The following is a 27,106-nucleotide window of genomic DNA, read 5'->3' on the forward strand; positions in this document are numbered from 1 at the left end:
GGATACATACAGCACTGCCCCTTCACGTCATACACCCCAACTTCACAGTCATTTACTCTTGCCCATACTCATTCTCTACGTTACAAAGAGCGGAGGGCATGAGGCACAGCCGCACTGGATGAAGAGCGGGAGTGGGAGCTGTCAGGGTTAACTTTCCATATTAACAAGCTGATGCCTGCTACTTAAACTGGAAAGTTAAAGTGGTTGTAAAGGGAATTTTTTTTTTTTTTTCAGAGTGGCCCCGAACCTGGTCTTCTGGGGTCACTCGGTGGCTGTCTAGGCTTCCTCCCGCAAGTACTTCTCGCGTTCAGCCGAGCTCCCTCGCATGGTGAGAAGTACTAACGGATGCGCTCCCATGATACAGCCGGCGGCTATAGCCGCTCACCGTATCACTCGGCTCCGCTCCCGGCGCGCTGCATCATTGGATGTGATTGACAGCAGTGCGAGCCAATGGCTGCTTTCAATCCACCCACTCTAGCCAACCAGCGGCCAGGCTGAGCGGCGAAGAGGATGTTTTAGGCGAGTGCAGGACTTTTGAGGGGTCAGGTAAGTAAAAGGGGGGGGGGCTGGGGGGTCCGGCACTGTCAGATGTTTTTTCACCTTTTAATGCGTTAAGGTGAATAAATGTTTACCTTTACAACCCCTTTTAACTTGTGCAGCTTCCACTCCCGCTCTCCATCCAGTGCAGCTGTGCTTCACGCTCTCTGTTCATTGCTATTCTGCCTTGAGAATGACAGTGGCAGAGTGCAGGGGCTAAGAAGCTGCTCCTAAATGGTGCAACCGCAGGTCTGGATTGGACAGTAGCTCGGTCCGTATCCGGATCATGGTCTGCCATTGCCATCTAGTGATCCCTGCTGTAGCCTGTCGGTTAGCACATGGCCACACCTAGTCCAGCCCACAGCTCTATTGAAATCTTCCCCGATGTGAGCTGAAGTGTTTGGGAGGGGAACATGCCTATTTATTATTTTTTATTTTTTTTACACTTTACAAGGCCTGTGCATCACATAGAAACTGGATTTGTGTTTGTTTTAGAGTATTATGTAGGAACCTATGGATGTATACAGAAGCAGTTGTAATTGAAACCCACTGTGTTCCATTTCGAGAAAACGGCTATTACCAGAGCAAAGAGATCTATTGATCTGTATACCGTACTCTCCTTTCCTCCATGTTTTGAAATGATATCCACAACCTCCAAAGAGGAATCAAGAGTACAGAGTCTCTGGTAATGTCTTGTGATCTGCAAGCTCTGCGGGTAGAATTGATCTCGACGTAGGCTGCAAAAGCAGCAGAAAAGAAATAAATGCCTATTCTGTGATATTTACACTGCCGTGTTTTTCAGCCGTTTCCTGTTTGAGCACATCTTTAAGACTTGTCTGTCATTTTGTAAACAAACACAAAACAGGGCTGGAGTGTGTATAGAACACATCTTGTGTATTTCTTTTTGTACTCAAAACTCCAATGTGTGCATGGACAGGAAGGCCAAGATGAAGGGGCGTTTTTAGAGGCAGAAAAAAATGCCAAACGCTCTACGGGATCTGCTCTTGCCTTACCCATGATCACCTACTTAGTAATAAATTCTGATATTTTATAGGTATGGATGAACAGATAAGACTCCTCCCTGACTCCTAAATCTTCAGTGCCAGTTGCCTGAAGAGTAAGTTGCTAGGCCAGAATGCTGTCAAATGGGGCCCTAGGAGAGCATGCCTATCCTTGCTTGAAATGTATACCTTTTTAGGACTGGCTGTTGAGTAAAACCCGTGTTTTACAGTGCAGGAAGTCTAGGTTCTGGCTAGCAGTGTTTCTCAAACTTTTTTGCGGCGCACCAAAATGATCTAAAAGTTTTCATGGCACACTTGAAAAGATTTAACAATTTTTGTGGTGAAGAACATCGCTCCAAGGTGAACTAGGACTTGGGCCCCACACACAACCGATGTGGTGAGCTGTGTAGATTGGATATATCAGGACAGGCTTAACCCAAGGACACTGAGTGAATATTTGTTCTGTTTCCTGTTCACACCATATAAGTCCATCCGGTGTGCATTGCAAGTATGTGTTTAACATCCAGTCCTCTCTCTCCATGGTTGCACCTGTGCAGTAGAGCCCCATAAAAGTCTATGGCAGTGATGGTGAACCTTGGCACCCCAGATGTTTTGGAACTACATTTCCCATGATGCTCAACTACACTGCAGAGTGGCTGAGCATCATGGGAAATGTAGTTCCAAAACATCTGGGGGTGCCAAAGTTCGCCATCACTGGTCTATGGAGTCTGATTGCATAGAGATGGCCAGAGAGAAGACTTGTGGTGCTGGATGTCAACAAAGGAGGTTGCAGGTGTTGGTTCTTGGTAAGTATACATCTACAGAGGGGGAAGTTGGGATCTGTTCAATACTCCAGCGCCAAATCTTTTTTTATTATTATGTTGGGAGAAAAATTCTCACTTCTGTTGGGCAAATCGCCTGAGGACACAGTCGGCAGTAAAAAGTTGGGATTAGCCCTGTTTCAAATTCATTTCAAAACTATAAAAAAACTGTTTGGTTTTGGGCTTCAGTTGTTGCCTTTACAAAAAATACCACTGCAATTTTAGAGCTAGTAGTAGCAGCCAACCTACAGAAAATAACATTCAGCCTTGCTGAATGGCTTCCCCTCGTGCTCTGCTTGACATTGCTGACAGCTTTGAGGGTCCATTTGTTGAATCCAAACCATGTATCCCTTGCGTCCAGTCTATCGTTAGTCGGACTCTTATTTGTGCTGGGATTCATAGTAACAAAATTGGCTCCTCTTCTTCCCAACTAGCACTTTATTCATTTGATTTGTAACTTGTGCATTATGGTTCTTCCCCCCCCTTTCTCTTTTCCTGTATTTATTATATGGTTGGGAATCTTTTAAATCTTCTATTTTCATGTGCAAATAGTTTTCAGCCCATTCTGAGCTACAATTACACGAACAAGCTGAATAAGCACTTGGGGGTCTGTTGTGAGAATATCAATGACGTAATTAGAAAAACGTAAAAAAAATCCTTACAACTCTACTCGCATCACTTCCGTCTAATGAAGGATGTCTTGTGGTGTTCAGGCAGCTGGAGAAATGTTTACTGCAAGGATACCTGTCCTCTTCCTGGGTCTGAACTTTTGGCTCTGCAGTGATTTAACACCATTCTAGCTTTGCGTCTTCAGTTAAAACCGCAGTACAGAAGGTCCAATTGGGACAACCTCCTCTTTCCTGATCCTCCATTGAGAGAAGGTCTTTTACACTGTCTGCAACACATTTTGTGACTGGAGGGAAGAGTCTGACCAGACAGTGTTACAAGCAGTGTAATCAATGAAAGCAATTTTCTCAATGGGGGAGGTGGAAGAAAGGGACAAGTTCTCATCAGACCACCTGTACTGTTCTGCCTGAAGACCTGAATCTGTTTAATCATTGCAGCAAAGGATGGGAAGAGAAAAGGGATCCTGGCACAGGAGATTTCTCCAGGAACCCAATGACTCGCAACCTGGGACAGCCTTCATTACAGGTAAGTGATATGATTAAGGCTAGGTTCACACTATTGCGATGCGGAAACGCCGCGAATCCGCGGCCTTTTCCCGCATCGCTCACCTCCCGCCGGCAGTTCACACTGCCCTATGCGGACGGCTGGGGGTGTCAATGTTATGTTAATGACACCCCCAGATCCGTCGGCATATCGCAGTGCGATCTGCCGACTCGCACAGGAATCGGATCGCATGGTGTGAACCCCCATGCGATCCGATTCCGTTGCGGACCCAAAAAAGGGTCCTGTGCGAGTTTGCTGCGGGACAGCTGCGAGTTCAGCCATACTATCTGTATGGCTGAACTCGCAGTGCTACGGAGATCGGATGTGATTTGCTGTGCGAATCACATCCGGATCTCCCCCCGCAGCAGTGTGAACCCAGCCTTAAGCTTGAAGTCGCTCCTCCAAAGATTTGAGTTCATTTTGTTTCAATGTTTGTGTCTGGTCATTGTAGAACACCACCTTCTGACATAAAGATAATCAGTACATTTTTATTAGAATTAGCACTTTGTCCTTCATTGTACAAATCAATTCAGCTGCACACACAGGGCTGACTTATTCAAGCTTTATTTTCTTCAGCTTTTATAAAAGTGGAGCTTTGCCATTGGCCAAAATCCAGTGGTAGGGAGGAAACTATTGGTACTAACATTGTACTAAGTGTAGATGTAGAATCTTGGGGTTTTCGTTCATTTTCTCTTTTAATCTACATTCACATATTCCAGATCTTTCTGCACAAGTTGGTGTCTTTAAGGTTCGTGTCAAACGGGTGACTCTGCCGCTAGAAATCCTCCTGCTGGCGATTGGCCACAAATGCCAGTGGCAGAATGGTTTGGAGGCCGCCTGCCTGTCTCTGTGGAAACTGTCCCTCTGTAGCTGAAGCAGCAAGATGTTGCTCCCATTGCTAGTGCTCAAATGCCTGTAAAGTTGTTTTTTGAAAGTCACACGTGAGGGTAGGGGGTCCCACGTTAAATACCACTCATTTGTCACTTGATGCATTCTCCTCCACAGTGACCTCACGATTAGGTATATCCGCCAGATGTAGAGAAAGGTGTTATGGGAGTGGGTATGAAGTACCACCTAAGCGGTCATTTGTAGTTCATTTTCATCAACCACAATATTTTAGAAGCAATTTGTTTATTTTTTTTTGCCATGTCCCGGATGTCAGTCTGTTCTTTTTGGGTTGTTTGACTTTTTTGTAAAGCTAGATTTTAATGTATGAACATTTACTGCTATGAGAGAGCACATTTCCCCCCCCCCCCCCCCTTTTTTGTTTTCTTAATCACAAAGGGAGTGACCCCGTTTTTCAGAGACACCAATGTCTCCATAGAAATGCTTCACTTCCTGACATGTCTGTTTCTGCTTTCTGCTGTATGGAAAAAAAAAAAGACATTAACAAATATGAGACAAAAACATTTCTATAGTCTCTAATGGCAGAGTATTAAATATAACCTTTTAACAAATTTGTCTGTTTCTAAAGCTGTAAGAGCTACTAATATACAAATCAGCTTATCTTCAGAACCAGATAGCTGGCAAAGTATGTTGCATCCGCATGCCCTGCTTTGATATCATTGGGTGTCTGTGTGATCCACACTCTGCCTTGTCCCCTCACATCGCCGACTCTTATGACCTGCTGAGCAATCGCAGTTTGTATATAATTGAACTCAAGTGTTAGGATATAGTCGCACTGGTTAATATTGACAGACACCCAGAGGTTATTCAAATGGTCCCATAGGGCTCTAGATACAAGGTATGATCCATGGCCTTGCAGCGTTTGTCAGGCTGGAAAATCTTTTTGCAACAATATAAAATAGGCTGCAGCAAGCCTTGTGTAATAACAATGCTCTCAAAGGTACTTGAGGAAAAAAAAAAAAAAAACTATAAGGCCCCTTTCACACTGGGGCGGTGCGGGCGTCGGCGGTAAAGTGCCGCTATTTTTAGCGGCGCTTTACCGTCGTTTTAGCGGCGGTCTGCGGGCGCTAGCGGGGTGGTTTTAACCCCCGCTAGCGGCCGAAAAAGGGTTAAAACCGCCCGCAAAGCGCCGCTGCAGCGGCGCTTTGCCGGCGGTATTGCCGCGCTGTCCCATTGATATTCACCGCTCCAAAGATGCGGCTAGCAGGACTTTTTTCACTGTCCTGCCAGCGCACCGCTCCAGTGTGAAAGCCCTCCGGCTTTCACACTGGAGTGAAAGGGGCCGGTTTTTTTCAGGCGCTACACAGGCGCTATTTTTAGCGCTGTAACGCCTAAAAAAACGCCCCAGTGTGAAAGGGGCCTAAATGATAAAATCCAAGTCCTCAATACTTGGATACAGATAACCAAGGACCTGATCAGCAATCCCTAGTTGTTGGCTTAGCTGCACACAATGCTGACCAGGTTCTGAAGAAGGGGGGTTATGCCCGTGAAACATGCCATTATTACGCACAACTGAGGCAGTAAATAGGAGTTGCTAAATGGGTCTTTTAATTTTATTATCTGTATCCAGAGTATCTTAAAGTTTTTTTTTTTTTTTTTTTTTTTTTTTTTTAATTGAAGGTATCGCACATGGCCAGTGTGGTGTTATTTTATACTAGCCCATGCTGAGGACTAGTTATACATGGCTTCTGACACTTTAACTTTTTTCTACATGTGTGAATGCATGTCTGGAGGTGTGGAAACCCCATGAGGGTTGAAAGATTTATGGCATTGTATTGGGATATGTCACTAATGGGGGAAGTAAGTGATGTTTGTAGAGTTCTTTAACCGCATTTTGCTGATTGACGGTTACAGCGTGGACAGCTAAAGCCAATTGGTGGCTCTTTACCATGTGATTTAGCTGTGTCCAATCACAGATGTAAGTAGAAGCCGGTTATTGGCACTCCTTTCCTCATGCTGACAGCACGAGCAGAGAAGAGAGCCGATAACCGGCTTCTCTAAAAGGGACATGTACACTGAAAATCAGGGCACTGATTATCCATATCCTGATTATCAGTGCAGCTTCATCAGCCTATTTTATAACAAACTATGAAGGTCCCCCCCACAATATTTGGAATTTATTCGTTAAAATACCCAGTGGTGATTAAATACCCCCAAAATAAAGCTCTATTTGTGTGAAAAAATGAAAACAATTTTGTTTGGGTATAGTATTGCATGACCGCACAATTGTCATTCAAAGTGTGACAGCGCTGAAAGCTGAAAATTGGCCTGGGCAGGAAGGGGGGTAAAAGTGGCCAGTAGGCAAGTGGCTAAAGCTGGGATTGGCAACCTTGCACATGTGCAGGTTACAGGTAGAGAGTGAGCTCTCCTTGTCGACCCCTGGGACATGTACAGGAGGAGGGGTGGTGAGGATAGCATTTACTGAAACCAATTTGGTATTTTCCTGCTCCAGCATTTAATACACACACACACACACACACACACACACACACACACACACACACACACCACACCCCTACACACCTGTCAAAATGTCAGGTTTTTGTGATGTAAAAAAAAAAGACGGCACTCCTTTCAGAACTTTTTCCACCTTTTTAATGTGACCTATAAATTGTACAACTCAGTTCAACAACAAACTGAAATATTTTTGGTGGACCCTTAAAAAAAAAAAAAAAAGGTGCTTCAACAAAGTATTTGTTTGTTACAGCACTCAGTCTTTTGGGGTATGAGTCTATCAGCATGGCACATCTTGACTTGTCAATATTTGCCCGCTCTTCTTTACAAAAACACTCCAAATCTGTCAGATTGCGAGGGCATCTCCTGTGCACAGCCCTCTTCAGATCACCCCACAAATTTTCAATTGGATTAAAGTCTGGGCTCTGGCTGGGCCATTCCAAACCTTTATTCTTCTTCTGGTGAAGCTATTTCTTTGTTGATTTTGATGTATGCTTTTGGGTCATTGTCATGCTGAAAGATGAAGTTCCTCTTCATGTTCAGCTGTCTAGCAGAAGCCTGAAGGTTTTGTGCCAATATTGACTGGTGTTTGGAACTGTTCATAATCCCCTCTACCTTGGCCCCTGTTCCAGCTGAAGAAAAAGGTCTCCAAAGCATGATGCTGCCACCACCATGCTTCACTGTGGGTATGGTGTTCTTTTGGTGATGTACAGTGTTGTTTTTGCACCAAACATATATTTTGATACAGGAGATTGTTGTCACATGTACCACACAGCCAGTATCTGTCAGATATTCCTGCAACTCCTTTTTTTCTTTTTTTTTTTTTCTCTCTCTCAATTTTGGAGAGACGTCCAGTTCTCCACTTGATAACTGTCCTCACTGTGTTCCATGGAATATCGAACGCCTTGGAAATTCTTTTGTTCCCTTCTCCTGACTGATACTTTTTAACGGTGAAATTCCTTTGATGCTTTGGAAGCTGTCTGCGGACCATGGATTTTGCTGTAGGATGCGACTAAGAAAATGTCAGGAAAGACCTACAACATCTGAACTTTATCTGGGGTTAATCAGAGGCACTTTAAAAGATGGCAGGTGTGTACTGGCTCCTATTATTTAACATGAGCTTGAATGTAATTTGCTTAATTCTGAACACAGCTACGTCCCCAGTGTGCGCACACTTATGCAACCACATTATTTTAGTTTTTTATTTCTACACCCCCCCTCCCCCCCAAAAGTTCTGAAGTTATTTATCTTTGTCTCATTATTTTTATTTTTTTACTTCACAGAAACCTCACATTTTAACCGATTCGCGCCCGCCCTATAGCCGAAATGCGGCTGCAGAGCGGACGCTAACTCCCGGGAGGCCGTTCCTGAACGGCCTCCTGTTTACTTCCGCAATGCGCGCTCCCGCGAGCGTGCATCGGGGAAGTTCTGTGCTGGCCGTGTCCCTCGGACACAGCCAGTTACAGATCGCTGTAAACAGCCAATCACAGCGGTCGTTTACAGCGCAATCAGCGTGTCCAATGTGAGATGATCTCATATGTAAACATGAGATCATCTCTCAGCGCCGCTCTCCCTCCTCACACAGACAGCGCGTGAGAAGAGAGAGATGAACGGCTGCAGCAGCCGTAAGTTAAAAAAAAGTGCCATCCTCCGCCAGTGCCATCCTCCCCAGAGCCACCTGCCCCCAGTGCCACCTGTTAGTGCTATCTGTTCCCAGTGCCACCTGTTAGTGCTATCTGTTCCCAGTGCCACCTGTTAGTGCTATCTGTTCCCAGTGCCACCTGTTAGTGCTATCTGTTCCCAGTGCCACCTGTTGTCAGTGTCATCAGTTCCACATAGTGCCATCTGTTGTCAGTGTCATCAGTTCCACATAGTGCCATCTGTTGTCAGTGTCATCAGTTCCACATAGTGCCATCTGTTGTCAGTGTCATCAGTTCCACATAGTGCCATCTGTCGTCAGTGTCATCAGTTCCACATAGTGCCTACTGTCGTCAGTGTCATCAGTTCCACATAGTGCCATCTGTCGTCAGTGTCATCAGTTCCAGATAGTGCCATCTGTCATCAGTGCCACATAGTGCCATCTGTCATTGCCACGTATCGGTGCCATCTGTCATCAGTGCCACATGTCATTGTCCTGGTGCTCCAGGGTCTTCAAAAGTGTAATAAGTAGTCAACAAGTTAGATGTGTAATTTATGCTTCTAGAACACCTGATGGCGCTCCCTGCATGTTGGGCCTCTCTATGTGGCCAGGCTGTGAAAGTCCCACACGTGGTATCGTAATACTCAGGAGGAGTAGCAGATTTTTTTTTTTTTGGGTGTCATTTGTGGTATACACATGCCACGTGAGAGAAATAACCTATTACAATGACAATTTTGTGGGAAAAAAAATAAAAATAAATAAAAAATCTTAATTTTGCAAAGAATTGTGGGAAAAAATTACATCAAAAAGCTCACTATGCCTCTTACTAAATACCTTGGAATGTCTACTTTCCAAAAAGGGGTCATTTGGGGGGTATTTGTACATTAATAATTGCATAATTTTGTAATTTGCATAATTTTGTCACAAACAAAGAAATATGCGTTTTTTTTTTTTTTTTTTTCAACATTTTCAGTCTTTTTTCATTTATAGAGCACAAAATAAAAACCCCAGAGGTGATCAAATACCACCAAAAGAAAGCTCTATTTGTGGGGAAAAAAGTACAAAAAATTCATTTGGGTACAGTGTTGTATGACTGAGTAATTGTCATTCAAAGTGTGAGAGCACCGAAAGCTGAAAATTGGTCTGGGCAGGAAGGGTGCCCAGTAAGCAAGTGGTTAACGGGTGTGTAGACTTTTTTTTTTTATATTTAAAATATATTGTAAAAAGTACAATAATAATAAAACTGACTCCATCTACTGCCTTACTGATACTGTATTTTTATTTTTTTTATTTAAAGGTAGGGCAATTTTTTTAAAATATATTTTTACAGTGACATTTGTTTTTATTATATTTTTCTAAGTTTCCTTAAATAAATTAAATAAGGGCGCCAAACCCGGTAATCTTTGATCTTTCATGTTCAGGTCGATCTTTGCCTCTGAAAGGTTGCCTATCCCTGCTTTAAAGTAATCCATAAAACCCAATCTGTACAGACCCATATATCCAATATTTCTCTTGCTGCTTCAAGTAAGATCAGACTCTACAGTCAAATCTGCAGGTGCTGGCTTAGCTCATCTTCACTGAAGCAATCAATTGTACTAACAACGAGAATACTGCACACTGAGATGCAAAATAATATTCCTCCTTTATTAAAAGAGCCAGCTCCAGTCTGGCATGTTTTGGTGGTATGCACGGAGCTTCTCGAAGAAACATGGCGCAGAACATGTCAGAATAAGAGCTGCTTCCTTCTGGCTTTTTTAATAAAAGGTGTACAACATTCCTGTTGCTGATGCAGATGATCGTAGTCCCATATACAGTACAACCACTTGCCGACCAGCCGCCACAGTTTTACTGCACAGCTGGGCGAAATTACGCTACCTTGCGTCGCTTCGCCCTGTGGCCACTAAGGGCGCGCTCGCCCCCCGGAGACGATGCGAATGCCTGGTGGGCGCGATGACTGCCAGGCTCCCATGATCGCTCGTAGACACAAAGAGAACCGGGATCTGTGTATGTAAACACAGATCTCAGTTCTCTGTGGGGAGAAAAGACTGATTGTTTGTTCATACAAAGTATGAACAGCGATCTATCATCTCCCCTAGACAGTCCCATCCCCCCTTCAGACAGAACACAGTTAACACCTTGATCGCCCCTTGTGTTAACCCCTTCCCTGCCAGTGACATTTTTACATTAATCAGTGCATTTTTATAGCACTGATCTCTGTATAAATGCCAGTGGTCCTGAAAATGTGTCAAAAGTGTCCGATATGTCTGCCATAATGTCGCAGTCCCGATAAAAATTGCAGATCACCGCCATTTATTAGTAAAAAATTATAAAAAAAATGCTATAAATATATCCCCTATTTTGTAGACACTATAACTTTTTATGCAAATCAATCAATATACGCTTATTGCAATTCTGTTTATTACCAAACATATGTAGAAGAATACATATCGGCCTAAACTGATAAATGTATTTATTTATTTTTTCAAAATTGTTGCTTTTTTTTTCTTTGTTTATAGAGCAAAAAATTTAAAACCGCAGAGATGATCAATTACCACCAAAAGAAAGCTCTATGTGTGAGGGGAAAAAAAAAAAAGATCAATTGTCAGGCGCTACAGCGCTAAAAAATAGCACCTGCGAAGCGCCCTGAAATGGCCGCTGTCTCCAGTGTGAAAGCCCTCAGGGCGGTACACTTGCAGGACGGTCAAAAAAGTCCTGCAAGCCACATCTTTGGAGCGCTGTAGGAGCGGTGGATTTACCGCTCCTAAAGCGCCCCTTCCCATTGAAAACAATGGGGCAGTGCTGCAAAGCGCCGCTGCAGTGGCGGTTTGCGGGTGGTTTTAACCATTTTTTGGCCGCTAGCAGGGGCTAAAACCGCTCCACTAGTGGCCAAATAGTTCTGCTAAATATAGCGGCGCTTTACCGCCAGCGCCTACAGCGCTTCAGTGTGAAAGAAGCCTTTAAAGCAACACAGTGCTGAATCGCAAAAAAATGCTCTGGTCATTCAGCAGCCAAATCTTCCGGGGCTGAAGCGGCTCGTTTCAAAAGTAATTTATTTAGTTTAATTCTGCAATCTTCATTGAAATAATACCATACTTATCATGAATGTAAAAGTATATTGTCCTTATTCGTTATCAAAAATAAAATTACAGTATATATTATATCCACTATCTCAGCGCTATAGATGTGTCCGATTTTCATAAAAGAACTATCTCAGTTGCAGTAATAAATCTACCACTGCATACCAATGGCACCTCAGCAACTGCTTTAAATGCAAACGCATAACATAATAAAGATTATAACAATAGTAAAATTAAACACAACATCAACTCAGATGTCTACGATTGTTATAGCAGCGCTACTATCATAAAGTCTATGATTAGCTTTCATGTGTATATAACACACAGGGTGGAAAAACTGTTGACAGATGATGTGAGACAAGTCCCAGAACCACAGATGATGATCTTGCTATGTCACACAATAGGTCTCCCCACACCGAAGTCCGTGTATCACACTCCCCTTTGGGGTTCACACTCACCAAAAGGATGGATATATCGGGCACGGATAGATATACCACAGCTAACCTCAGGATCAGGACAGGTGTCACAGATTGACATGTGGATTCCACTGGTTTCTCGGACAGAAAAAAGGCTCCAATAGTGTAATCCTGTTTTACATTTATTCAGTAAGTCATCAGCCCACAAACAATAGTTTTAAATTGCTTTTGGGCTGATGACTCTTACTGAATAAATGTAAATGGAATTACACTATTGGAGCCTTTTTTCTATCCGTGGAATCCACGTGTCAATCTGTGACACCTGTCCTGATCCTGAGGTTAGCTGTGGTATCTCTATCCGCGTCCGATATATCCATCCTTTTGGTGGGTGTGGGGAGACCTATTGTGTGACACAGGTTATCTGTGGTTTCTGGGACTTGTCTCGCATCATCTGTCAACAGTTTTTTCACCCTGTGTGTTATATACACATGAAAGCTAATCATAGACTTTATGATAGTAGCGCTGCTATAACAATCGTAGACATCGGAGTTGATGTTGTGTTTAATTTTACTATTGTTATAATCTTTATTATGTCTTTATTACAGGAAGTGAATGAATAAGGGGCCAACACCTTGTCCCTTTTTTCTTTTTATTGCTTCTACATTGTCAGTCTGTAACATGGGTTACTTATAAAAACATTTTATGCAAGGTCCACCTTAATCAAGGGAGCCAGGTCTGTGAGGTGGGGAGTGGAGAATCGTATTTACCTTTTAGACAGGCTCTAAAGCCAACTGAATGACCTTCTATTTGCTATGTGCAATGTGTTTTTTTTTTTTTTTTTTTCTTTTTTCTTTTTTCTTTTCACCCTTTGTTGCGTATATCCTACAGCCTCTTTGTAACCACTTTCTGAATACATACGAGCATTAAAATGATGCCTGCATTGCGCTTTTGATGGTGGAACTCTTAACGGTAACAGTGAACCATGCCTGAAGATTTTGTTATGAAATTGCCACTTGTCTCCATAGGAAGCCTGTATAACAAAACAATCGCACAACTGCGAGACAGAGACTGCATGTTGTCAACTTATAACAAGACGTATGTAACCTTGGGAGGCCTGTAATTGTCATCATAGGCATACCTCAACTATGAGAGGCAAAATGTGGAAACAAATCCAGACAATCACATTGTCTGTCTGATTTTTCTTTTTTTTTTTTTTTGAAAGAATTTATTTGCAAATTATGGTGGAAAATAAGTATTTGGTCACCTACAAACAAGCAAGATTTCTTGCTCTCACAGACCTGTATCTTCTTCTTTAACCACTTAACAACCGGCCCATAGCCGAATTACATCTGCAGGGCGGTTGCTTAACTCTGGGAGGATGTACTATGACATCCTCCCAGAATTCCACTCTCGTGCGCCCCCTGGGGCACGCACTTGAGAACATCCATGACCGCCCAGTCCACAGGACCCGGCGCATCACGGTAAACGGGCGCTCAAATGATGGAGCGATCACTTGTAAACAAACCGGCGTCATGTCATGAAGCCGGTTCCTCCCTCCCCTCTCTGTACCGCTCGGTATAGTGTGAGAGGGGGAGAGATCGGTGGCAGTAGCGCTGTGGGCTAGATCTGTAGTGCCCACAGCACTGCTCACTGACAATTAACCCTGCAATACTCGGTGATACCCAGCCATGCTCTGCTGTACTCGGCCTCTGTATGTGGCCATGCTGTGGAAGTCTCACACATGTGGTATTGCCATACTCGGGAGCAGTAGGATAATCTATTTTTGGGTTTTATTTTTATGTACATGCTATGTTTTAGAAATGTTGTATAAATGGATAGCTTTGTGTTGAAAAATAAAATAAAATGCTTTTTAACCACTTCCCACCCGCCGGCCATCATATGACTCCCTTGACTTTGTGCGGGGATATCTGAAAGATGCCTGCAGCTACAGGCATCATTCAGATATCCGCTTTTTCAGCCGGCGATTCCCTACACCATAAGAACAATCATAGCGGCTGTTCCACTGCTTGATCATTCTTATGGGAGACGAGAGGGGATGTCCCCCCCTCCCGCCGCTCTTCGGTGCTTTTACTGACTCACCGCTACGATCGAAGTCAGAATCTTTTTTTTTTTTTTTTTTTTTTTTTTTCGGGCTTCCCGATCTAGAGGTGAGATGTGGGGTCTTATTGACCCAATATCTCACTGTAAAGAGGACCTGTCACGCCATATTCCTATTACAAGGGATGTTTACATCCCTTGTAATAGGAATCAGTCTTTTTTTTTTTTTTTCTTTTTATAGCACAAAAAAATAAAAACCCAGCAGTGATTAATAAGTACCACCAAAAGAAAGCTCTATTTGTGTGGAAAAAAAAAGCACAAAAATGTCATATGGGTACAGTGTTGCATGACCGAGTAATTGTCATTCAAAATTCGAGAGCACGAAAGCTGAAAATTGGTCTGGTTATTGAGGGGGTTTAAGTGCCCAGTGGTTAAGAGGCTCCTCTGTCCTCCACTCATTACCTATATTAATGGCACCTGTTTGAGGTTGTGGACAGTTGTCTTTTAGGCCGGGTTCACACCGCTGCGATGCGGGAACGCCGCGAATCCGCGGCGTTTTCCCGCATCGCATTACTCCCGCCGGCAGTTCACACTGCCCTATGCTGACGGCTGGGAGTGTCAATGTTATGTTAATGACACCCCCCAGATCCGTCCGCATATCGCAGTGCGATCTGCCGACTCGCACAGGAATCGGATCGCATGGTGTGAACCCCCATGCGATCCGATTCTGTTGCGGACCAAAAAAAGGGTCCCGTGCGAGTTTGCTGCGGGAGCGCTGCGAATTCAGCCATACTATCTGTGATAGTGTGAAGAAATAAATAGTGGGAGCAAGAATTAGAAAATGGAAGACATACAAGACCACTGATAATCTCCCTCGATCTGGGGCTCCACACAAAAGATCTCATACTTTTTTGCCCCACTGTATATGCTATATTTTGTCACTGCATTCCTAAATGTTTTAGGAATAGAAGAACTGACTGGGTAATATTGTCAGGCTGTAATGAACTTTCACACCGATTGTCAAGGGAGCCCTACAGTGATTAAAAGTAAATGGAATAAATATGAAATGACCTAATATCGTTGTTACAAACTAGTGTGACCCGTACACTCATCCACCAACCTTATTATGCATGCTCAGTGTGTGGATAGTTTGTCTGCAAATAGCTGTCTAGTAATAGTAATTAATAGAAGCAGCTACAATCCCTGGTGTTAAAGGATTCTGTTATCGCACTGCTTGGTCTCTGCTTTGAAGTTATTATTCCATTATACCTACTGTTTAACATTCAGGTGCAGTAGCCATCCTTTTTCTCCTGCTCCCTCACCAACTTCTCTGCAGTTATTGCCTATAGATTTCCAAGCTAAAATAGGATTTAAAAAAAAAGGAAAATATAAATGGCATTTTCTGTTCTCCACGGAGCATTCCTTTGTGTTGTAACATGGAAGCGTTGGCATCTCCCAGAGGCCATTGCAAACTGCATTGGTGTTCCTTTTTAGGTGGTATGTTTGCCTGATCATTGCAACTGGAGATAAATTGATTATCCTCCCCCCCCCCCCCCCCGCCTGATTATATGCATTTATATTTGTCTGAACTCGGAGAACAAGCCCACTCCAAGGGCTCGCTCACACCATGTGTGGTGACCAGCTCAGCTTGCCTTGCATAGAAATGAATGAAATGTCACCAAAGGGGAGATTTATTAAAACTGGTGCAGCGGAGCATGGTAGCCAATCGGCTTCTAACGGTCAGCTTGTTCAATTAAGCTTTGGTAAAAATAAAAAAATAAACAGAAAGTGAATTGGTTTCTATGAAGAGCTGCACCAGATTTTGCACACTCCATGTTTAGTAAATGACCCTCTTGTGACATTTCAATAAAGTTAAAAACAAAATGGCTAAAGGATGCTTTTTAAAAGCAGAAGGTGCTGCTCTTGTCCAATAACATGATCGGGTCTCAGGGCCGGCTTCAGTGTAGAAGAAAGTCATCCCTCAACCATACTTCTAAATTTCTGGCTACACAAGTGGAGGCCAGAGCTGGTTTAAAGGGATTGTAAAGTGATTTAAAAAAAAAAAAAAAAAATAACAAACATGTTATACTTGCCTCCACTATGCAGCTCGTTTTGCACAGAGTGGCCCCGAACCTGCTCTTCTGGGGTCCCTCTGAGCCCTTTAAGGATTCTCTATCCCTGGGCCCTGCATCTGACCCTGATTCTTCCAGAGAAGAATGGATAGATCTGGCTTCAGCCTTAGAATCTTCATTCTCCGCACTCTGCTTTGGAGAGCTAGGACTGGCTTAAGTCCTAACTGGAGATGAACCCTCTGATGGTACTTGAATCTTCTCAATCAGAGTTTTAAACAAGCTAACCGTAGACGTAAGCTCCTCTCTAACAGACTACTGGGTCATCCTTAAAGAGGAAGTAAACCCTGATGGGTTTACTTCCTCTTTGATTCCCTGCAAAGGTAAAGCATAATGGACTTCAATGCATCGCATAGTAGTCCATTATGTGTCACTTACCTGACGCAGGATCCAGCAAAGTCACCGCTGTCCCCTTGTGTAGGGAGCCTCCATCTTCTTGGTGGTTCTCGCTGCTCCGGCGCTGTCATTTGACGGAGCCTTGATGACGTCACTTCCGCGCATGTGCATGGGAGCCCCCACTCGCGGCATATCGCCGCTAACAGCAGTGCGCTCAGTGTCTGTCTTTTGGCAAATATCTCCTAAACCGTGTAGGTTTAGGCGCTATTTCTTGGACCTACAGGTAAGCCTTAATCTAGGCTTACCTGTAGGTCAGAGTGGTTTGTAAGGGTTTACAACCACTTTAACTAGGCTGTCTATACAGGTGTGGCAAACTGCTTTTCTCCGTGAGGAGCTCAATTTGTTTCCGCAAACTGCACATTTCCTTTTTGGTGACTGCGCTTGGGCCTTGTCCTGAGTCTTGGCCTGCAAGAGAACAAATAACCCCAATGTAATTTACGCAACATACATTCCAGAACACCCCCTGCAGGAGTGAAGGAAAATGTGCCCCCTTCACCTAGTCCCTACTGGTTACAAGGGGGAGAACACTCGCAGGGTGTGCAAGCAAGTAAAAACCACTTCAGGCCTACCTGAGGTGCTGGTTTAGGGCCTGCTTCTGCTGCCTGTGCAGGTATGGCAGAGGAGTCCATCCCTCCCCTGTAGTGGGAGTCTAGCGTGTCTGGCGCCTGCTGCTGATGTCACGCCCCAGAAGTGACCCCGCAGGGTACTGCCTGTGGGCCAGCTTGGAACACAAGTTCTGCCCCTCCACGAGCGCGGCTTCCTCTCTTCCCCACACATTCAAGCCAGGCTGTCAGTGGGGAAAGGAGCAGTTTCTGCTACCATGCGGCTTGCGGGCATGAGATCGGAAGTACACAGCAGTGCTGGCATTCCCCATGCACTGAGAAGCAGGAACAGCAGCCATGTCCGTGTCATTCTGCTGACGTACATCGTCGTGCGCCGGCCGGGAAATGGTTAAGGGAATCCTTTGGACACCTCCTGAGCACCATAACTAGGGTCCCCATTGTAAGATTTCCCTGTTCGTTTTTTATTTTCTAAATAGGTTCCTCTAAGCTAGTGCATTGTTGGTTCACTTACCTTTTTTTTCGATTTCCCTTATAAATGTTTTTTTTTTCTTTTATTTACTTTGTCTGAATTTCTCACTTCCTGTTCCTCCTCAGTAAGCTGTTCTGGCTGACTAACCACCAGCTCAGATGATGGTGAGAAGTTTACTGAGGGGAAACAGGAAGGGAGATATTCAGACAAAGAAAAAAAACATTTACAAGGGAAATCGAAGGAAAAGGTAAGTGAACCAACAATGCACTAGCTTAGAGGAACCTATGTAGAAAATAAAAAACAAACCTTTACAACCCCTTTAATATACTGTAGAGGCAACAAGTGCACAACCTATAAATCTGTTACCTGGGAAACGTCCATGACAACAATAACGTGTAACAATCTTGTGCTGTTGTTCAAACTCCTGTAAGGAGGAAGCAGGAGCATGGCTTACTGGCGCTGTGCGTGTGTCTATGTATGCACACAGCGGTGTTAATGTATCCAGCTTGCTAGGAGGCACCTATAGCAGAACGAAATGAACAGCGCCAGCGTGGAGGTTGGGGGGGGGTTTATTTCCAAAAAAAGAAGGCAAGGAACCACCCTGTTCAATATCATTGCACGGAGCAGGTAAGTAAATCCTTTTTATTTTAAAGAAAATAAAAAACATTTAGTGTCGCTTTAAAAAATAAAAAGGTGATTCTGCTGCAATAATCACCACCATGGGTTATAAGGTTTACATACAACAGATGCCATCCCTGTTTAACAAACACGTACCTACAACAACTTGAACCGACCATAAAGAAAACGAATGTGAACATTACAATCCTCCTCCTGCTGCCCTTTGCTCAGTGCTCCATGTCAACATCACCCCACACAGGGTTGCTTAGGAAACAAATGAGCAAAATTGAGCTGCCTCGATTACTTGTGTTCCATTAACACCCCAAAGTCACGGCGTTTCTGAACAGATGACATCGGTAATGAAGTGTAAAAAATGGCCAACACATGCAGCACAAACTCTGAAATGTGCAAAAATATGTTTATATAATGGTAATATATGGTGCAGCTCAAAGCTGCTAATAGCTTCATGCTTCTGAGAACAATACTTTTCAAGCAAGTCCGTGAATTTCTGTTCATGTTATTTTGCAGAAAACATTTAAACTGGTGCAAGTGATGTATATTGACGTTGATGCATGTCAGTGAGCTAATGCATGTGAAAATAGACAAACAAAAAAATAGAGCCTAAAGAGGTATTAAACACAAACATGATATATATTGCAGCTTACCACTCCCTAAAGCGGAGGTCCACCCTAAAGTGGACCTTCCGCTCATCGGAACCCTCCCCCCCCCTCCGGCGCCACAATTGGCACCTTTCAGGGGGGTGCAGATACCTGTACAGTACAGGTATTCTGCACCCACTTCCGGGATAGCTCTCTGCGGAAAGGGGCGTAGATTACGCCCCTTTCCGCAAGTGCCCGCCCCTTTCCGCAAGTGCCCCGCTGCCTGCTGGGAAACGCACAGATCCCAGAGGCAGCGGGGAGCGTCCTTATTGCGCAGCGCGGCTCGCGCATGCGCAGTAGGGAACCGGGAAATGAAGCCGAAAGGCTCCATTTCCTGATTCCCATACCCAAGATGGCGGCGGCAGCACCCGACAGACGATCTAGAGATCGGCTTCGGGTGCCGACATCGCGAGCGCGCTGGACAGGTAAGTGTCAATATTTTAAAAGTCAGCAGCTGCAGTATTTGTAGCTGCTGGCTTTTAAAAAAAAAAAAAAAAAACGCGGAGTCCCGGCGGACTCCCGCTTTAAGATGTGGTGCCTGCGTTTGTTTGTTTTTAGGCTTTCTTCTTCTGTTTTCACCTGGTGATTTGACCAGTAACACATCTACATTAGAGTGCCTCCACTCCGGATGAAGAAGCGCAGGGGGTGGCAGCATGGACAGTCTGGGTGGGAGGGGGGTGTTAGACGTACTAGCAGATTTAGATACACTAACAAATTGAAGCCAAACTTCAGCTAATACTTGATAAGCAGTTAGAGCAAACTGTTTTGTTTCTTTTGGGATAAAGCTAAGCGAATTAGGCCTAACTTAGAGCTTTGCTTACCTGTTCTGGAACAGTTACCGTACTTAACCGGTTCCCGACCAGTGCACACCGGTGTATGTCGGCAGAATAGCACGGGCAGGAATATTGGCGTACAGGTACGTCCAATCTCTAATGCCGCCCTGCCATCGCGAACGTGCCACCGCCGGAGCGCTTTCGTGCTGGTCGGGACCCCTGGGAGTCCGGTCGCGGGTCCCGCGGACTCGATCGCCGCGGGCATACCCGCGCTCGTCTCACGGGGCAGCTGAACGGAGAGATGCCGTTGTAAACGGCATCTCACCGTTCTGCCTAGCAACTAGTGACGCTGATCTCTGCTCCATGTGATTGGAGCAGAGATCAGTGTTCACTAAATGAAAGCCCAGCCCCCAACAGTTAGCAACACACCCCTAGGAACACTTAACCCCTACACTGCCACCCACTGGTTAACCCCTTAACTGCCAGTGTCATTTACACAGGAATCGCTGCATTTATATAGCAGTGATTGCTGTGTAAATGACAATGGTCCCAAAAATGTGTCAAAAATGTCCGATGTGTCCGCCATAATGTCGCAGTCACAATAAAAATCGCTGATCGCCGCCATTAATAGTAAAAAAAAAATTATTAATAAAAAAAATGCCATAAAACTACCCCCTATTTTGTAAACGCTATAACTTTTGCGCAAACCAATCAATCGCTTATTGCGATTTATTTATTTTTTAACCAAAAATATGTAGAAGAATACATATCGGCCTAAACTGAGGGAAAAAAATGTTTTTTTTTATATATTTTTGGGGGATATTTATTATAACAAAAAGTAAAAAATAATGCTTTTTTTTCAAAATTGTCGCTCTATTTTTGTTTATAGCGCAAAAAATAAAAACCGCAGAGGTGATCAAATGCCACCAAAAGAAAGCTCTATTTGTGGGGAAAAAAAGGATGTCAATTTTGTTTGGGAGCCACGTCGCACGACCGCGCAATTGTCAGTTAAAGCGACGCAGTGCCGAATCGCATAAAGTGGTCTGGCCTTCTGTGTGTAGCAGCCCCCCCCCCTTACCTGAGGTGCCTCTCTATCCAGTGATGTCCACGAGTGTCTCAGCCATCCGGGAATCTCCTTCCTGATTGGCTGAGACACAGCAGCGGGTGCCATTGGCTCTTGCTGCTGTCAAGGTCAACTAGCTAATTGGGAGAGAGGGGGGTGGGGCCGGGTCAGGGGTCCGTATCTGAATGAAGCTGCTTGCTGTGGGGGCAGTGAACAGGAGGGAGGGGCCAAGAGCACAGAAGAGGGACCCAAGGAGAGGAGGATCGGGGCTTTTAAGTTGCTATGTAACTGAGCAGGTAAGTATAACATGTTTGTTATTTTTATAGGAAAAAAACAAGACTTATCACTTTAAATACGAAAGCAAGAAGGTCAGTATGACAGCCAAGCAAGAAACATTTGTATAACAAGGAGGTCAGAAATGACAGATTCCATGTTTCCCTCATGAAAAAAAATTAAAAATAAAACAACCTTTTATCTTTCTGCATTCCACGTGGTTGTAGAGAGAAATAATGATATGGTTGATGTGTAGAAATCATTTTGGCAAAGACAGTGACAAACTGCTGACAGATCATGAGTTTCCAGTTACTGTTAACTAAACGCAAATGTTAATGATGTACCTGTCACAACTCCTCGCAGATTGGCTTTTAGTGATTCAACTACGCAAATTCTGGCTATTGGATTGACTTCAGGTGGCTAAAGACTGCTCTATGGACTCGTACTCCCATTCTAGGACTCTACCCTGTGAAATAAAAAGATGCCTATACTTGCCTACTTTGACGCCACGCTTTTTCAGTCACAAGATCGGGCCCCATTGGCAGCTTTAGCATGGAGGAACTAGCGACATGGAGGGTGGAAATAGGTTTTGTGTTTTTTATTTCAACGATCTATAACTTATATCTATGACATGGTATTCAAACTATATACAGTGCCTTGCGAAAGTATTCAGCCCCCTTGAACTTTTCAACCTTTTGCCACATTTCAGACTTCAAACATAAAGATATAACATTTTTATTTTTTGTGAAGAATCACCAACAAGTGGGACACAATTGTGAAGTGGAACGAAATCTATTGGATTTTTGAAACTTTTTTTTAACTAATAAAAACATGAAAAGTGGGGCGTGCAAAATTATTCGGCCCCCTTGCGTTAATACTTTGTAGAGCCACCTTTTGCTGCGATTACAGCTGCAAGTCGCTTGGGGTATGTGTCTATCAGTTTTGCACTACGAGAGACTGAAATTCTTGCCCATTCTTCCTTGCAAAACAGCTCGAGCTCAGTGAGGTTGGATGGAGAGCGTTTGTGAACAGCAGTTTTCAGCTCTTTCCACAGATTCTCGATTGGATTCAGGTCTGGAACCATCTTCCCTGTCCCTGCTGAAGAAAAGCAGGCCCAAACCATGATGCCGCCACCACCATGTTTGACAGTGGGGATGGTGTGTTGAGGGTGATGAGCTGTGTTGCTTTTACGCCAAACATATAGTTTTGCATTGTGGGCAAAAAGTTCGATTTTGGTTTCATCTGACCAGAGCACCTTCTTCCACATGTTTGGTGTGTCTCCCAGGTGGCTTGTGGCAAACTTTAGACTAGACTTTTTATGGATATCTTTGAGAAATGGCTTTCTTCTTGCCACTCTTCCATAAAGGCCAGATTTGTGCAGTGTACGACTGATTGTTGTCCTATGGACAGACTCTCCCACCTCAGCTGTAGTTCTATATAGTTTGGTCGTAAAGGTCCTTCAGGCAGTTGTCCCTCCCTAGACTGGTAAATTCTGGCTCATCATCTTATGGCTGTCTTGGAAGACGCTTAGAGAAAAGTTGAGTTAGACTTACCAGTAACTCCTCCTTTTCTGAGAGTCTTCCAGGACAGCTGGATTCCCACTCGGTTTTGTCCTTGAAGTTATGTGTATTATACATGCGTTTTTACAGGTACGTCCTACGGTTCTTGAGAAATACTGACATGAGGCCTGGAGGACCCCCCTTTTATCTAATGGGTGTTAACATGTTTCCTGTCCTGCCCTAGGTCTCACGGCTGTCCAGGAAGACTCTCAGAAAAGTAGTTACCGGCAAGTCTAAGGCCGCGTACACATGGGCGGACTGTCCGCCCAACTAGGTTCGTCAAACAGTTTGACAAACAGTCCGTTCAAAATTAGCATGAACGGACTTGACCACACACGACGAACGAACAGTCCGCTGAAAACTTGCGCGATGACGTGAACGGCACGTACGACGGGACGAGAAATTCGACGTCCGATACACTGCAATGCAACCTTCGCCGTGTAAATTCTTTCTGAGCATGCGCGAGACTTAGTTTGCCGAACAAGCCTACACACGAGTGGACTGTCCGCTCAAACCAAGTTTCAGCGGACAGTCTTACGGAAATTCCGAAAAACTTTGTTCGTCAGACTGTCCGCTGAAGCCCACACACGAGCGGACTGTCCGCTGAAACACTGTTCAGCGGACAAAGTTGGGCGAACAGTCCGCCCGTGTGTACGCGGCCTAACTCTGCTTTTTGCCTATAGTTCTAATTTGTCTTACTTGATGGCTTAAGCTTGCCCCTTTTGCAGGTGTAGCTATGTAAAAAATTAAAAATAAGTGCCTATACTGTTTAAAACCAAGTAATACTGTCTCGCCCTGTTCTGTACATGCTCAGTTGGTCACAAATTTTTAGCAATGCTAAATTTGTGGAGGCCGATCTGCTGGCAGCCTTAAAGCAGAGTTAATCTCTCCTATCCTTCACAGCCAAGGAAGCTGCTTCTGTTTGATCTGCAACTGCCATGGTGCTGCACATGTGATCAATTATGACACCGGCCATTTGATGGTTTCGCAGTTTGGTTGAGGACACAGGTAAATGTGACAATACCAGCGTTTAAACCGTTAAATCGGTGGGTTTAGTTTTACTTTAAGATTTACTGCTGTTCAGGGGCTCTGGGCTTCAGTAAAATGGTAGCCTTCAGCAAGAAGAAATGGGAGCAACACTGGAGGTAATTTACAGCACATACTAATTTTTGTAGCATAATTATTAATGTGGAATGTATAATGTTACTTGCTAAACAACATTATTTTTTTATCAAGTTATGAGTAAAGTTCTGCTTTAAGGGAGTGTGACCCTTTTTGCAAAGTGTTGTAGTTTGAACTCTGGGTCAGTGGATGGTAGATTTGGTGAGTTCTTTCTCTAGCATGTTAGAAAAAAATCTATGCAGGACACACTGGAGCGCTCATCACTCTGATAACTTCCGCGTGGCACAGATGCCACATGCTACTCAGTGGATGGTCTGTGAAAGGCAATGTGCATACTTGGTTTCCATCCTTTAAATAGTTAACGAGCATTAAAGCTTGCAGGGACATAGAAATATATCAAGTCAGGTTAGAAAACTCATTGCTGTAAGAAGATGTATGGTGCCAGATGCTGGAACAGGTAGAACGAATGCAAAAAGCATTTGGTGTGCTGGCTCAGCAGAATGGCTGGAGGCAGTGAGTGAATTATGCAGTCTTTGTCACTTGGGTAGACGGGTTATGGGATTTGATAATTCAGTACCTGCAGTAGTCATGTTATCAGCTGTAGGGTCTGTGGATTTCTAAAAGACTATCGGCACATTAATGCCAGGAATGATGCCCTTGCAAGACTACTGATGGCAGATTATGTGAACACTACTTATTTCCCCAGTGTGTACAAAACCTCACATTTTCGGATGATCAGCACGAAATGTTTTCAGATTTGAGATTAGATTCCTTTTATGTTATCCAAATCTGCAACTAATAAAGCTTTCCCTGCATGTTTAATCATCTCAGCAATCTTATAGCTGTGTGGTGCACTTTCCTATTTAAGGCAATCTAATAATGCTAAAGAACCGCAAGTGCTCAGACAGAAGGAGGCATGTAATGTTTCTGCTTGAACGGTCTCAATAAAGCTGTATCCAGGCAGGTAATCATTTGATATGCATATATTTATTAATAAATCATTAAATGTATTTTTACATACATTTAGTACGAGTTCCTGGTTCTGTCTTTATATCCGCCCCTAATAACCCCTCAGTATAGCACTGCTGGCAGGGATTTCGAGAGACAACAGCCAGCTAAGGCTCCATTGCTCTGCACAGTGCCTTGTCCACACTGAATATGCCTACTTTGGGTTAGATTGTAAGCTCACAGGAGCAGGAACCCCCTAACCCTCTTGCATTGAATTGTATTGTCTCTTTTTATATTGTAAAGCACTGCAGACTGTTGGTGCTATATAAATCCTGTATTATAAGGAGGACTACTTCAACAGTGTGCTGCTGCTCCTTCATTGGACAGTCACAGGCTGGTTTGAGTCCTAAACATGGCTACATTGCCTAATTTCATTGTAGTCTGCAGAGGTCCAAAAACTGACTTTGCTGTCAGTGGTTATGTCTTCATTAACCATTTCAGCCCCGGAAGATTTTACACCCTTCCTGACCAAAGCACAAATCCAGCATATTCTGGTAGTTAATATCACAACTGGATGCAGATAGTTGCAGTAGCTCAGCCTGGAATACACAAGTGCATAAATACTATGAATGAGGCTCTTGAAAGTTTGGCAAGCTTGCTTTATGCCAATAATTTTTATGGAATAAAAGGAAGGATTATAATGTGATAAAATGTTGAGTTGCCAAGTGTAATTTTATCTAACGCAATTGATTGGGGTTTTATCAACTCTTTTTTTTCTTTTCATATTCTTTATTTTGAGTTTTGCTTAAAATCTTTTGGATGATCCTATAATTGTACTACTTTTAATGAACAATATGCTGAAGACTACAATTGTGTGTTTTTTATTTTTTTCTTGCAGGCGTCAAAATTTCATGAATCCTCGAATCCTGAAAATGATACAATGATTCCTGTGTTATCTTCGAAAAAAGCGAGTGAATTACCAGTCAGTGAAGTTGCTTGGATCCTTAAGGTAGGATTTTGTTTTCTAATTGTTTGCAGATCTTCTGTTTCGTTGTAAATTCAAATTGGTTCTGTCATGGAATTGAAGATGTATTAAAAAAATAACTCCACTTCTTCTTCTTGAATTCAAGTGGAGTTCCAACCAAAAGTGGAACTTCCGCTCGAAGTTCCGTATTTGGCACCTTTCGGGGTGGTGGGGGGGTGGGGGGAAAGGATACCTGTCATTCACAAGTATCCTGTTCATACTTCTGGGAGCCTCAGCCACGGGTATTGACGTCCCCGCCCGGGCTCCCTCCTCTTTCCCCGGCCACTGGGACAGTAGGAGAGAGGAGCGGAGTTTTGCACATGCGCAGTCAGGTTCCCGGCATGAAGCCGTAAGACTACACTTCCGGGCTCCCTTGCTCGCAATGGAAGCGGCATGCACCCGACAGCAATGGAAACATCAGCTGCGGTTCCGGCATGGTTGGACTCCAGGTCAGGTAAGTGTCCGATTATTAAAAGTCAGCAGCTGCAGTATGTGCATCTGCTGGCTTTTAATTTTTGCAGCGGTGGGCGGACCTCCGCTTTAATGTGATAATGCGAATCATGCAGGAACTCCGATATGATTTGCTCTTTGTTTAGTTTGTAGAACTATCCTTCTCTGTCTGCGGTTTATGTTTTAGTTTAAACCTTCTGTATTGCATTTACAGTATCTGTATAATGTAGACTACCTGGAATAATAGGTCTGGTCTGGTGGAAAAAAAAATCTAATTCTGTTCAAGTATGTAATTTACATTTATTTTTTATTTGCTGCTGTCATGCAACTTCCTCTTAGATGGTGGCTACACTTGCTCTCCATGGTTCACTGGATGTAGGACCATAGCCACTCTCCTTTTCTTTTTTTTTGCTCACTCTTGAGATGGACTGTGGGATTTATAGGGATTTGTAATGTATTTAGAGCAGTGCACATTCTAAATAAACAGAAGTGAGGGGAGGAAGCGCAGAGGATCAGGAGCTTATGGAGGACTTTACAAGGAGCACAAAATCTCAGTAAGAAACGATTTAAAGGAAAATGGTTGCAGGGCCATAAAGTAGTGGATGTGTGTGGATTTTTTTATATGGAGAATAAGGATATAATTTCGTGTCACTTTTAGGAGTACATTTTTATTTATTTTCGTTGTGTGCAATTTAAACTGATGCAAAATTTTTTAGGAATACAATTTTTGTAAATATTTTTTAATTCTTTGGATACTATTTAAATAGGTGGCAGTGGTCAAAACCTGTGTAGTTGAATCAGCAGGATTGTTCAGTTTTCTTTTCACAAAAAAAAAAAAAAGGCACAAATGATGTCAGAAGGTTGCACTGAATAATAGGAAAAAAAGGTCTGTCTTCAGTTTGTGCTGCCTAATGCACCTTCTTCAGCACAGAGAGGGTACATTTTTTTTTTTTTTTCTGCACTAGCTTCTCGGTAGCAGTT

The 27,106-nt window shown here is 43.6% G+C and overlaps 1 protein-coding gene across 4 annotated transcripts in view; it reads left to right on the forward strand.

The window, feature by feature from the left end:
- Positions 1–27,106, forward strand: part of ATP2C1 (ATPase secretory pathway Ca2+ transporting 1) — a 204,974-nt gene that overhangs the window by 46,648 nt on the left and 131,220 nt on the right. For all 4 annotated transcript variants that reach the window (XM_077491506.1, XM_077491504.1, XM_077491505.1 and 1 more), the window contains one exon: positions 25,550–25,660. In XM_077491506.1, the coding sequence (XP_077347632.1) occupies positions 25,550–25,660 (111 nt within the window). The remainder of the gene's footprint in view (positions 1–25,549; positions 25,661–27,106) is intronic.

This window comes from Lithobates pipiens, unplaced genomic scaffold, assembly GCF_037356315.1.
Source record: "Lithobates pipiens isolate NorthernLeopardFrog02 unplaced genomic scaffold, aLitPip1_a1.2 Scaffold_19, whole genome shotgun sequence".
Taxonomy (NCBI): Eukaryota; Metazoa; Chordata; class Amphibia; order Anura; family Ranidae; genus Lithobates; species Lithobates pipiens.